Source organism: Mchenga conophoros, linkage group LG3 (assembly GCF_057382185.1).
Source record: "Mchenga conophoros isolate Kocher_MC1m ecotype Shallow Benthic linkage group LG3, M_conophoros_male_GT1.1, whole genome shotgun sequence".
Taxonomy (NCBI): Eukaryota; Metazoa; Chordata; class Actinopteri; order Cichliformes; family Cichlidae; genus Mchenga; species Mchenga conophoros.
In genome coordinates this window covers 48,891,984-48,907,004 of record NC_140528.1, presented here as the reverse complement: position 1 = coordinate 48,907,004, position 15,021 = coordinate 48,891,984, and the positions used below count along the sequence as shown (strand labels likewise).

The 15,021-nt window shown below is 37.6% G+C and overlaps 1 protein-coding gene across 1 annotated transcript; it reads right to left on the bottom strand.

Moving 5' to 3' along the window:
- Positions 1–4,966: 4,966 nt before the first annotated feature.
- On the bottom strand, positions 4,967–8,820 carry LOC146579145 (ladderlectin-like). The gene is made up of 5 exons (XM_085262190.1): positions 8,619–8,820; positions 7,225–7,334; positions 5,643–5,777; positions 5,347–5,458; positions 4,967–5,273 (listed from the first exon to the last, which is right to left on the bottom strand). Exons 1-5 carry the CDS (start codon positions 8,680–8,682, stop codon positions 5,206–5,208), a joined length of 489 nt encoding a protein of 162 aa, XP_085118316.1. The 5' UTR covers positions 8,683–8,820; the 3' UTR covers positions 4,967–5,205.
- Positions 8,821–15,021: the final 6,201 nt, after the last annotated feature.

The following is a 15,021-nucleotide window of genomic DNA, read 5'->3' as shown; positions in this document are numbered from 1 at the left end:
TTGTTTAATATGTGCGTTGAAGGACATGTCCTGGTCAAAAATGACATATTAAATGACAAAAACATACATATTAAAACCAAGTGACATCAGTAAAGGAAATTAAAAGACAATTCAAAGACAAAGACAAGGTGACATTTCTGGGAAGAATTGTGTCTAAAGGCTACTGCATGGATCACACTGAGTTAGCACCCGTTTAGGCACTGAAAACCTGCAAGTCTGAGATGGTAGGAGATTTGAGAAAAATGCTGGTTTTGCTTGTTCTACTACCGTCCATATATACCAAACTTCTCACCCACTCCCAGGCCACTTTACAGTCTGTTGTCTGCCCAAAAGACAAAGGGTCGAATGGAAGCATGCACAAGAAGAGACAGAAGAAATCAGACCAAATTCCCTCAAGCCAGCCAATCACATTGACAGACCAACATCAGGCAGTGCTCTACCATCTTACTGACAATCTGCTAAGTCCACCACTCTTGGGCTATCCTGATTTTGAAAAACCATTAGTTTTGCACTGTGATCCCTCCCAAAAAGAACTGAAGCGGTACTGAACCAGAGACAACAGGGTAAACTGGCTGTCATTTGTTATGATTCAAGAACACCCAGCTGCTCTTGAAACTAACAACCACATTGATTCACATTCACATTATTAGTATAATAGTTTATGTTAGTCAAACAGTGAGTACTAGAACCTAGACCATTTAAAAAGTTATATTTTTTACTGTAAAACCCACAAACATGCTTAACGAATCATTTTCATGACTTGAAATGCAAATAGAAATTGTACATTTCTAAAAATTATGCACATGTTTTGCAAACAACAAAGTTATATGGTACTATTTACCTAAAAATGCAGCCAAGGCCTCAGGCGTTTTTTATATAACCATTTAAATCTATTTACAGAACAATCAGGTGTGCTGCATCAAATAAGAAGGCACACAAATTATTTGTGCCAGTCCAAAAAATGTAGTTTGTGTTCAGTATAAGACAGAGGAGAACAGCACAGGCCTAAACCCTGCAGGTCTGACAGCAGGAGGTGCATCAGTCCAGTTTTCCATGTGGGAACAGAGTTTACACTGGAATCTGCCTTTGACGGCTTTTTTAGAGCAAATATGAATTCAGCAGTATAACTGACACACAATACAAAACAATAACTACACAACAAACTAACTACAGCCTCCAAACACGCTAAACGTCACTAATGTCTCACATATGAAAACTCGCTCTCTCTCTGTCTTTCGCTTTCCCTCTTTCCGTCGCGGGTGTCACTCCTAAAAACTTCCCCTCCTCCCTAAACAACCAAATGTCACATGTTGCCTTATCCTTTTTTGGCTGACACGGTAAACTCTAACACCAATAGGGAAGGGGTGTTTTTTCTTTTTCTTTTTTCACTCGCAAGCGGAGAGAGTTTGCTGTTTGTCTGTAGAAAACGCCGTTTTTACCGTCCTTCCCGCTGTAAACACCACTGTTTTGTTCAGAAAAAAACATCACGTGTATTTTTTATCATAACTCTGGTTTTACGTGGGCCATCGACACAATTCAAAAACTGGTATATAGTTTGAAGTCCCAAGTTGAAATGGAGACTCTGATGTGCTGCATCTTGTAGTTGTGTCGTCTTAAATTGGTCATGTGATTTTGACGCGCCGGCGTGTTCAGCGACCCCAGAGAGTTAAGCTGATACTGTGGAAGGGAAGTAACACCTCGAATCCGATGAAACACCTGGCGACGTATAGCATTTTGTTAAAAGCCGAGAAATGCGCCGTATTTGATAGCTTGCTGCGAGACCTCACACCGAGCACATCTACTGCGGGTGGGTTGCCTGTTATCGGACCCGGAGTTAGCAACATCCCCCAAAAACCCGAAGAGGAGAATCCTGGCCCGTAGCCCTGCCAGTGTAGCAGAAATGATGAGGATGATGATGGCAGCAGCAGCCGTTCTTCTCTGCGTGAGTACCTTAATGTTGTCCGTGTGTAATTTACGTTGAGTAGGCTAACCACGTTATTACATTAATGCATGTAAGGTGAACTAGCAAACATCATCATAGCTACATGCGGCTGTCTTCTTGTTTGATGGCAGATACTCCTGTCACCCTGGCCAAAAAGGCTAAAATGACCAAAGAAAAAGTGGAAAATAGTTTAACATTAGAGGTTTTTGGACAAAGTTGGTGTTGTTTTCCATTGTTTAAGTGCTGCTTCCAGCCAAGAGTGATACCATAAATCCACTATAGCTGCAGAAAAGGCTAACATTGTTATCTTTTTACAAAAAAACAGCTGAACATGAGAGGTTTTTGGACCAATTTTGAGTTCTTCATTCTTTAAGCACCGGTTCGAGCACCGTTTAAGTACCGGCACCATTTCAAAAGTACCGGTTTGGTAGTGGTATCGGATAAAACCTAAACAATACCCATCCCTAATCATGACCTAAAAACAATCCAAAATTTCCATCAATTATAAAAATATGTATATTAAATATATTTCTGCAATTTATCTTAACAGTGGTATATGTGGCAGATACATTCACCATATTGGGCTGATTTTGTTTTTTGAAAGTAAGCAATGATGTCATGATCCTGGGTCGTTGAGCCAGCAACCATGTGAACTGTTGTGCTATCAGTCCCCGAGCCGGCCCCCTGAACTATGTTTTGGACTCTGCTTGCTCCTGTGAGTGTATTATGGACGCTTTGTTTGGACTCCTGGGGGCTCTTGTTTTGTTCTGTTCCTGGCCCTCCGTCCTGAACCACCTGGATCTGGTGGTGTATTTTGAGGCTGTCGGGAGCCAGCCGGCGGGTGGTGGTGGTGGTACTGTCATGATCCTGGGTCGTTTACCCAGTGTTTTGTGTTTCATTTTGGATTCATCTTATGTTTTGTGTTAATTCTTATTTTGTATTAGTGCTTAGGGTTTGGTTCTTCTGTGTAGCGCTTTAATGTTCTCTCTCCTTTGCTCTGTTTGTGTCCCTGAGTTTGTCTTTGTGAATTTCCTGTTTTACTTTGAAGTTCTGTGTCTGTTATCACTGTGTCAGCTTGTGTCTTCCTGTCATCTTGTGAATTAGGATCAGCTGTGCTCCTCTCCTGTGTGCCATTACCTGATTACCTTGTGTGTGTATATATAGTGGATGTCAGTCAGTGTTCCTTGTCGGTTTGTCTGTGTCACTCTGTGTTATTTTGGTGTTTCTCTGCCCCTCGCCTCGTGTCCTCCCTTTGTGTTATGATTTCAGGTTTGGTTTTTAGTTTTCCCAGTTTAGGTTTTGCTTAGCTTGTTCCTCATTTCCTGTTTGTCACTTTGCAACACTGTAAATAAAACCTCACTCGCATCTCCATCGCTGTCTGCAACTTGGGTCCTCATTCACTCCATCACAAGACTGGTGCCCAGCCGTGACAAATAAAGTTGGAATTATTTTCTTAAAAATAAAACATATAATTATTGTTTTGTTGTTTTTAAATATTTTTTTTAAAATTACACACCAACACAAATTCTCCTGTGTGCAGAGCTTCTCACCTCAAAGCTCCCCTGGGTTTACTGAAGTACAACACTCGTCCTGAAAACGCCGGACTTGACCCTAGCTCATGTTTAAATAGATGGAATCTTCTTGGAATGTAACGATTTAGACAGACAAGCATTCTAATGTTTAGTTTCCCCAAACCAGTCCACCAGAAATACACACCCAGCAGGCTAAAATCGGATCTTTGAGCAACTTCAACCTTATCAGATTGGAAGTTTCCAACAGGAATGGTAAAATATCTTCTTGTAAGACAACAGAAGATCAGAGAATTGTGCCCCAAGGCCTAAACAGTATTCAAGGTTATTAGGAAGCTGAAAAACAGAAGAAACAACTATAGGAAAATAACACATAAGACCAAACAATTTAATGGAACTTGGAGCCTAATTCAATAAACACTACTTTGTTTCACTGAAATCTGACACAGCCCAAAATATCTAAACATACAAAGATATGTTTCTCTGATGTGTGTGTGGTCTAAAAAGTGAACTCAACCCGTTAGAAATGTTGCTAAAGTCATGAAAGTTCCTTCTCTCTTTTTCTTTTCCAAGATTGCTTGATAAATTTTCTATAGGCTCCTCTTGTTCAGGTTTTTCTTTTATCTGTTTATTTCTTCATTTCCATTCGTGTTCTTTTTGTGCTACTACATTATTTATAGTATACAGTTTGACATATCTGAGGCAGGACAGGCAGAAAAAAGAGAGGGGTGTAGGGGTATAAGATACAACATAAATAGAAATGCACTGTGTGTGTGTGTGTGTGTGTGTGTGTGTGTGTGTGTGTGTGTGTGTGTGTGTGTGTGAAAGAGAGAGAGAGAGAGCCAAGTGTGAGTTTGTATGTGTCTTTCCTAGGGTAGCATTGCATTGGTATCCTACATTGGCAATAGTAGGGTAGCACAGCTCTTGTTTATACAAGCACTTTCTTGCAGTAGTAATGACTTGAACAATAGCCATTTTGTTTCCTTTTCTTTGGCACATGCACTGAAATGTTCTGCAGAGAGAAAAGAGTATGATGCAACTACAGCCCAGCCCATACAGCAGTATATTAATGACTAACCTTATATTGCAGTTGTTCTCCTCACTGAATTTTGGTCCGATTACAGCATCCTCCCATGCAGTTACATTTGTTCCTAACCCTTTGGGAACCCTCATGTTAACTTTTATCGAATGGAAAAAAGTTAGCATTCATCCCCCAGCTTCACTGTGTTTATATTATGCTAACCATAGCTGTGTAGCTAGCCACCATATAGCACATCATTATATACCAGCTAGCCCAACTTCAGTAACCCTACAAACGCCACTTAAAAAAAGATTTCCAGATTTTCTATTATATTCCATGACTTTGTAGCTCCAGATGTTGCGAATATTAAACCACACAGTGATAGTTGCAGAACTGTACAGATTCTGAAGTACACATTGCAAAGCTTTAATGAATTTAAGACAGATTAATGACACCCCTTCATTCAATGCTCGTTCTTTATTGATTTAGAAGATGAGAGATAAGAGTTCAGTCTACATCTAAATGAAACTGTGCTAAAAGCATTCTTTCCACAACAAATTCATTTCTCTTGTATTAAGAGACAACCCAGCTCTTGTTTATGTTACTTGTCGCTTCATTCCTTGCGTAGCATTACAGCAATAAAGGAGATAAAAGATGTATAATGACACACAGATTCTTCAGGTGATATCTTGTGTGAAGTATTTGTGCTTTCATCAGTTTTTCTTGGCGCAGACAGATGGAATAACATATTCACAGCCACCGTCATCCCAGCACTTTTTGTCTGTAAGTACCAAAAACCTAGTTAGTGCTAAGTAAACACATGATTATTTTATCATGACCACACAGTGATTTACCTGACCAATTTACATATCCACAGTTCTGATTGCCCTGAAAGTTATCAGGCTGTCCAGTACACCAGTTTGTGTATTTGAGAGGGGTTCCATCACTCCAAAACCAAAACTTTTCCTGGGAAACACAAAACAATAAATTACACTTTCTAAAAAAAGGCACATTGATACATTGATAGTTTTCTTTCGTCTTTTGTCTATTTAGGCACCAAAAAACCCTTTTTGTTTTGTGCATGTGGAATTCTTTTTTATTCTTGTTTTTCTTAATTTCCTGGTAAATAACTTTGTGTATGTTAGCATACCTTTATTGCATCCGAAGCGCCAATCCAAGCAGGTCCATCCTGCTGAGTAGCATCATATATCAGCCTCTGAATCATCTGGTTCTGCTCAAGGCTTTGCACAGATGCAAGGTTTGCATTCATGGACTGACAGTTTATCTACAGCGAAGAAACAGCAGAATTGCCAAACAAAAAATAATTTTTCCTTTACATTGGTAAACACACGCACACACACACACACACACACACACACACACAAATATATATATATATATATATATATATATATATATATATATATATATATATATATATATATATATATATATATATATATATATTAGGGGTGCAACGATACACAAAATTCACAGTATCGGTTCGGTTCGATACTTTGGTGTCACGGTCACTAGCATCCTGGAGCACTTCTGTTGCGTTTTGTACGTGTTTTGAAGTTTGTTCCTGCTTTGTCTCTAGGGGCCACCATAAATATACTTTAATTTATTCACTCCACATAAAATGTAATAAATAAATCATATAATACAAAAACCAACTATTCACATTTAAACTTTTAACTATTTAAATTTTCAGCTTTTTCCTTTTAAACAAATGTAAAGTGAAACAACACTGCAAACCACAACACAATTAATTATAAATTATAATATGAAAACAAAAACAAGATGCATATTCTCTGTCATATGGGCCTGTATGAATAAACTTTCTGAATCCTTTATCATCCACAACTGAAAATAGTTGTGGATGATTACTATACCTTTCTAATGTTGTCTCTAATATTGTTGTTCCTGGCTCTTTACGCTCTCTTTCCCTCCCGCTCTGTTCCTGTGCTACTGCGAGTGTAACTACCGCCCCTCCCCCCCTCTTCCCAGTGCAAAGCCCAAGTCCTGTGCGGAGTGAAGCGAAAAAAAGTGCGAGAGAGAAAGAAAAAAACCCTCGGCTTGCGATAAGGAGCCGGTTCGAGTCGTTCACGTCAAAGATCCGGCTCTAAGAGCCATTTCGTTTGCAACCGACACATCACTACTGGCTATTGACCAAAAGAGTGAGACTGCAAGCAGCCAACATTAGTTTTCTCCAAATAGCATTTGTTTTCTCCCTTAATGTCCTTAATGGTGAAGAGTTCAGACATTCAAAAAGGAACGAGAGTATAGCTGCTCCTCATCCACATCAAAAGGAGCCAGATGATGTGGATATCTCTTGGGTACCTCCTGGGTCAGTTGTTCCAGGCATCTCCTAGGAGTCTCTGGGACAAACCCAGGACTTGATGGATCATGCAGATTACATCTCTTGGCTGGCCCAGGAATGTCACTGTTAATCTGGATGAGCTTGAAGATATGGTCGGGGAGAGGGACTTCTTAAACTTTTCTATTTAGTTTACTGTTCCCACCCACTACAGCAACAATAAGCAGCAGAAAATAAATCACTGGATGGATGGATGAATTGTTTTGTGTGCAAATGTCATCAGAATGTAAGTATTGTTGTTGTGAAACATCAATTTAAGAGCAGTCGTTGATCCTGAAGATGATACTTAATAACGTAAATATCAGAGAAAACATTTTCAGAATAACTCGTTGCTGATAATGACTGATATTACCTCAGCCTGAGCCCAGCTCATGGGCTTAGCAACATAGATGAAGCACTGGTCGTAGTACTCAGTCCAACCACAGGGACAAGATGGGGACTTCTTCACAAGATACCATTCTCCTATTGACAAACAACATGATTTTGAATTGAGTCATTGTATGTGATAAACTGGTTTCATTGACACTAGTACTGCGGGTGCAACGATACACAAAATTCACAGTTCGGTTCGGTTCGATACTTTGGTGTCACGGTTCGATATTTTTTCGATACAAAAAAATGTTCATGCCTTTTTAATTTGTCATTTATTAAAGTTATAAATATATATTTTAACTGAAAAGCACAGTTTTTAAATTTAATGTTGCTGAAACAACAAAATAATAAAAAATTAAATCTATCCGATCGAGAAATCACTCATCTTTGCAAAAGAGAGTTTATTACAGAGAAATGGGTCTTTCCAAAATAAAAGCTATACTATACGCTTCTTCTGGGGTATATTCTCAGCAGCATATTAAACATATCAGGTCCCCATAAGGAGAATCATGTGCTAACGGCTGTCTAAATGACTCGGGTAAAGTTTGTAGCATGCGTGCCTGTTGTTTTTGTCTGCTTCCACTTGTCTTTGCACTAGGACGATGTCGGCGTAAATGTGCAGTCATATTCATTGTGTTCCCACTAGTGCTGTCAGCGTTAATCTCGTTGAAATGACGTTAACGCCACTCCGTGTGTGGGGCTGGACGGCATCAACACGTTAACAAGCAAACTGCGCTAGTTAAACTGCGCTACTAGTTCCCACCAATTGAGCGTTGCGTGGCACATCTGAGATACTGTTTTACTTTTGTCCATTACCATTACCATCAGGGTCATACTTCACATGAAAACCAAAATAGTTCCAAACGACAGATCTGAACGAAGGTTTGATTTCAAAATCAATACGAGTATTGTTGCACCCCTACTGCTTACAATATTCATAATTAGAATCTGAATAAAAAAATAGAACAATTATTAGATATGTTTGGTTTAATTTGATCAAATAAGCCTTTAACATCATTGTATTTACCACAGACTTTGCAGATTAACATGAAAATATTATGTGGTGTTTAAACTATACATTTAAAATGTTCTTTATGAGCAAATATGTATTCCAACAACTGCCTCCAAGTAATTCTGTAAAAAGAAAAATAGACATTATATCATATTTAGGAAAGTTGTTTTTTATGGTTGCGGTTAAAGATAGAAACTCTAGAGGCTTTTATGGCAATTTAGAATTTCAATTTTCACTTCAGGTCAACCAGACATACTAAATATTATCTCAAAGTAATCAGAGCACTAAGAAGTCAAAATTATTGCATCTGTGTTGTTCCCTGCCTTTACAGTATGATAAAAGAAATATACAATAATATTCACCAGCAGCAGTGGTCAGGGTTGCCATTGCAAAGAGAAGTGCAGAAGCAGTCATCAGCTTCATCATGGTGATCTTTAGTATCTGCAGGAAACAGAAGACCCAAAGTGACCAGCAGTTAATATAAGGAAGGATGGAAGATGATCAGGAATCTTATGTCACAAATATTGTAGGATATCTTCTCTTCTTGTCAGCGTCAGACTATAACCTCAGTCTTACAGAGTGGATGTGCTAAATAAGTCTCAGTCCTGCACTTATATTCACTCTTAGATATACATCTCAAAACCACAAGCAAACACTTGGCATCTGTCTGTTGACTCAGAGCCAACAGACATTGTTCATGCACAGATCAACAAACGAAGTGTAAGTTTCTCTTTAAGGGCTTTGTCTCTGTAAAGGAAAGCAGTGTTCAGGGTAAAATGTAATGTGCTTTTTACGTTTCAGTTTTTGAATTCTAAAATACACTTTGCAGACAAAAACTATTGAGCTGACTAAAAATTAACCCTACATGAGATTTTATGACATCTCGTTCTGAACTGTTTCCTGTTGCAGGTATAACAGCTTCCACTTTTTAGTGGAGACTTTCTGTCTGACTTTAGTGTCAACCCAAATGTTGTTAGGACTTTAAATTGTCTTGAAAGAAATATAGCAACTCTATCACCACACACCTCTCCATGTGCTATCAACTCCCATAAAAAACATTGGGTTTACACCATCAGTCCTGCATGAAACTAAATCAGGATGTTTCTTCAGGGAAAGCTGGATGCTCAGTCAACATACTCAACAAATACCAGTGAAATTAAGTAGTTTTCTTAAACTTAATGTCTTTATAACTATTTCATGTTTTTGTAAATAAAAACAGGATGGTTATGTATCACCACATCGCTGATATGCATATTTACTAATTTGGATTAAATAGTTGTCTGCAGTATTAAATAATAACGATTATTCCATAAATAATGGATGTCAGAAAATACACTGGAAGAGTACAGGTGATGTCACTTTGTGATAGTTTTTAGTTTCAAATTTAAGGTAGGTTAAAATTTTTCAAATGGTCTGTTCCCTATAGCAATATGAGGCGTTGATAGTGCTGTCTCATCTGTGGGTAAGATGCATGGTTTCTATAACCAAACTGCAGTTACACAGGTCATAATGTGTATTGAGTGTGTTTATATTGTTTTAATTGTTCTCTTCATGAAGATGAATCTCTTCTTCCTCTTTACTGGGGCTTGATTAGACTGAGCTCCACCTTCCTACAGTGTTTCAACCAGGCTGTGCTGTCACATGGAGAGTAGCATGTGGCTCTTTTGTTTTTGCTGTTTTCACTATTTCAAGGCATTTTAAAGTGTTATGGCCTGTCTAGGGGTGGTCAGACCACAACATAAAGGTGATCCATCCTCGTCAGACCTCAAGGAGCCACAGCACACAGTTAGTACAATTTTACAATGATTAACACATAGAAGGAGCTGGATGCAACTTCAGGGTGGACCAAAGGAAACTATCTGAAATATTATAACTTACCTATCCAGTTTTTAAGTATGACGTCATTAGCCATGTCTGGGCCCAAACTCCACTGCAGGTCCCAAGGTCAAACGATCACTGCAGCATCACTGATAGTTGAAAAACTGTCTAAATTCTTTCATCTGTAATAAAATGATCAGTGTGGCTGCTCTACCAGGTGTAACAATTAAGTTTAACATCCAGGCATCCATGAAAATTGAATTTATGAAATTTAACTGAGTTAGAAGTTAGCAGGAAGTTAGCTCACTAGTTTCCACCTAAACATTATATAGAGAGATTTCTGAAACAAATTAAAAGGTACAACTCTGCTATCACTTCTGACAGAAATGAAGACAGAAAAGTAAACAGCAGTGACATTTGTAGGGTTACTGAAGTTTGGGTAGCTGGCATATAAAAATGTTCTACGTGATCACTAGCAACTCAGCTATGGTTAGCATAATATAAACAGTGAAGCTGGAGGATGAACGCGAACTTTTTTGCACTCGATAAAAGTTCACGTGAGGGTTCCCGAAGGTCAGGGACAAATGCAATCGCATGGCAGGATGCTGTAAACGGACCAAACTACAGCCAGGAGAACAACTGAGATAATCCATCCACAATACGAGGTTAGTTATTAATATACTGCTGCATGGGCTGAGCTGTAGTTACATTGTAAGGTTTTAAAAACTGAGCTTTAAAATGAATAGCGGTAATAAAACCTAAGAGAGGCTGACAGTGATCAATGACTGTTTATAGGGGCTTGTTGAGATTAAATAGAAACGGATACAAAGCATTAAAACAAAACACAACAGCCTTATTAAACACAGGGTAGTTTGGGACCAGAAGCAGGATTCATCACATCATCACTTAAAGACTGGATTCAAAATGAACCAGATGACAATAACTTACCTTCCTAACTAAGATAAATGGGAGGAAACTAGGATCAAATAAAAGGCAGTCTACTCCTACAAACCCCTTGATGTAGCAACTAACATTAAAGGTATTTACAGAGGTGCTTCACAGGTAATGGTGTGGCTGGTTGGGATGAGCAGAGGTTGAAGTGCTGGCAATCTGCGGCAGTGTCATCTTATATGTCATCTCCATTTGGGTAACCAATCCATATTTGTCCTTCCACACTTAGATTTAAAAACAGATTTTAAAAACAGCACCTTACAAAATTAAATGTAACAAAAGATACACGTTTTTATATTTTTGTCTTCTGTGTTAAGCACGTTAAGCTTACACCTAAGGAAATATAATATATGAATACAATTGCTATTGCTACGCAACCAATTGTCCTGAGATGTTTTACGATGTTCTTTAAATTTAATAGAATTAAAATTTTGTGAGAGACAGTCTGGATTAACAGTAATGAAAAAATCATGACCATGATTGAAACCAGAACAAAAGTATTTTAGGAAACCAGTATCTCTAAAGATTTCAGAATCAGAATACTTTATTGATCCCTGGGGGAAATTCTTTTTTGTTACAGTGCTCCATTTTAAACCAACATTAAGACAAGACAGACAATACACTAACTAAGAATAGTACAATATATACATATATATACACATACATACATAAGTCACTTATTAATAAATAGTTGGAAAATTTGAAGAGAAAAGGAAGTTAATGATATTCTGATCAGTGATTTATGTGAATTAAATATAATTTTCAGTTCAGTTTTATTTATGTCACGTCACTTCACAAGATGCTTGACGTGCATGAGACACACATGTTTACTCTGTTCTGTAATATGAGAATGTTCTTCCAACTCCCATTAAAGAAACATGTTTTTGGCACCATCAGTCTCACATGATATTGAATCAGGATGTTTCTTAGAAAAGGGTTGGGTGCTCAGTCAGCACACTGAATAAATACCAGAGAAATTAAACAATGGTTTGAAGCTTGTTATTATAGTTATTCACTTCATCAGTATTTTTAAGTCATTCTTTGATAATGATGGATCTTTGATTGAGTAATATTTTTGAACATGGAAAATGCAGCTACAGGTGAAATAATGTCTGACATTATTGTGCTGCAAGCTGTAAATTCTGTAACCTCAAAAAAGTGTTTCTGTTGTAAAGATCTTTGGGACGGCATGAGGCTGAGGGTGGAAGTGTACACTGTCAGGTTTCAAAGGTTGTTCACAGAGTAAACTGTGATGAATTTTAAAATCTACATCCTTCCTTCCCTTTAGACATTAAAACTATTGTGGGAGAATTGCAGTTAGTATATTTACTGTAATATGAGAATGTTTTCAGATCCACTGTATCAGCTAAAGTATCACATGTGTTACCAACTCTTGTTAAAGAAACAAACTGTGTTTGCATCATCAGCCACACATGAAACTGAATCAGGATGTTGCTCTAAGGTTATGTGCTCAACCAACAGCCTGAATAAATAAAACTAAAAACTGATATTAAAGAATAGTTTGAAGTCTGAAGTGTTGTCTTCATCATTTATTTCATGTGACACTGATGCCTAGATCCCTGATTTCTGTGTTTATGAAGATAAAGATCAGTTTTAACCCTTTAAGACCTACCATAGAACCAAGTCCACCAGAGCTTATATTATATTTTTACCTGCTGTGGAGCCATTTTTGGGAGCATTTCAAGTTGCTATACATCAATGCAACCATTATAGCCCAGATTTTAATAATATGTATTCATTAAGTGCATAGTAATTACATAAATTGCAAAAAAGTGCAATAAACTACAAAAAAATTGAAAATCGTTTTTGCTTTTTTAACATATATTTGTAGTTAGAGAAATTTAAGAGGCTTATCCCTCAAAACTGTAAATACAAAAAAGTTGCACAAAATAGTTTCCCACCACAGGAAATTTATCTTGAGTGTCTTCATAGTTTTATTTTTGAAATACACCAATTTTTATACACTGCAGGAAAAACAAAAATAAATATTATACTGCAAATTTGCAAAAAAGCAGCATATGCATCAAAATAAACTATTTCCAGCAGTGCAATATGAGTCCTAAGCATCCCAGAAACGACACAGAAAGTCATAAAGTCAAAGATAACTTTTAAAAAGAGCAGTATAGGCCCTGAGGCCCTGATAGTATAAAAGACTACATTTCCGCGAAAATGACGTCACTTCCGGTTTCGGGCAGGTAATGGCGGAAATGCAAAAGTTCGCGCTGACGTCTATTCCAACGTAGGAAGTGTTATGAACAGCTGATCGGATCGGCAAAGCGTGTTTCTGGAATATTATGTTTTTGTTCCTGCAAGCGCTTTTTATGCAGTTTTTGCAAAGCTTTATGTGGAAGGAAACCATGAGCTAGGACAAGCTGATGGCATAAGATGTAAGTACAACTCCTCCGGTTTCATATGCAAAAAAAATTTTGCGCTAGCTTACGTGGTTGCAGTGCTACTGGGATTTAAAAATAGTTACGCAAAACAGAGCGTGCCCGCTCCGATCGGCTGTAAAGGGTTAATACTTCTTTTGTAATTGTCTGCAGTGTTAAATAATAATTATGATCCCATAAGCAATGGATGCCATTAGTAGGGGAGACCGGGGATAGTTGTAACATTTTTGACATTTCTATCTGTAAATTGGAGCTCTTTTAAGGTAGTAGATTCAAAATGTAATGCAAAGTATTTACATGTCCCTACTATTAAATAGTGCAGCTATTTTCTCTGCAGCACACTTACCCATTGCATGGTATGGTCTCAAACACAAAGAGTGAAATGTTACAATTAACCCCATAGTCTGGGTTAGTTGTAACATATCCTGGGGTGAAATATAACACAATGAAATAAGGGTACTAACAAAACATTAACATGTAATCTTTGTTTATTCAACACATGAATGCACTTAGAGCCATTTATGTAGCTACGTGTGTGTGTGACAGAATGCAGAAATCTAGCTTTTGAACATATTCCAACCCCCTCAAAAAAGACAAATTGTGGAATTTTCTGCAACTGAATATTTCATTAATTTTGGTTGGTCTTCCTTGAGTTTGGCCTCATTGGCTTAGTGGGCATTATAACCTACAACTCTTGCACCAATTTTGAACATAACAATGAAGCTGAAAAATTGTAGTTGTGCACCAGCATCGCAATTCCATTACTTTTTATCATGGCTTACCTTGGTGTGGTTTGCAAAGTGCTTCAGAAAGATGAGGAAATCTGTTTCTTGCACCCATCCTGATTTATTTCCACTACCAGTACTTCCTACTGGTCCATCTCTGACACAGTGGTCTGCATAATGTATGTGTGGGAACACAAACAGTGAAGGAATTGTGTTGCCAGTGGCATTAACTGCATATACAAAAGCGACCAGTGAACCTCTCTCTGCTGATGTCGTTGCCCCAACTTGTTTAATATAAGTTAAAGTAATAGTGTGGTAAGTTGTAACATCTGCATTATTGTTACAACTGACCCAGACTGTTGCTGTTACAACTGACCCAGACTCCTATAGCCATGAACTAGCTAACATTACAGGCAACGGCTAAAACATTAGCACTAAAGACCTACACAGAATATATCCCCATAGACGTACAGATAACATAATTTAAGTTTGATGAGTTTAACTGCAAAGCAGATAATGCTATTAGAAATAAAGTAGAAAAACGTACTTTTTGGCATACAAATTACTTTTTTTCGTGTTAAATTGTCTGTGTTTGACAAAATGTGTTCGTAGTTGTAGTTTATTGCACTTTTTTGCAATTTATGTAATTACTATGCACTTAATGCATGCATATTATTAAAATTTGGGCTATAATGGTTGTATTGATGTATAGCAACTTGAAAAGCTCCCAAAAATGGCTCCACAGCATGTAAAAATATAATATAAGCTCTGGCGGACTTGGTTCTATGGTAGGTCTTAAAGGGTTAATACAGCTTTTTTTCTTTCTTTTTCTCTTTTTTTAAGCCAGTTTATTCATTTAC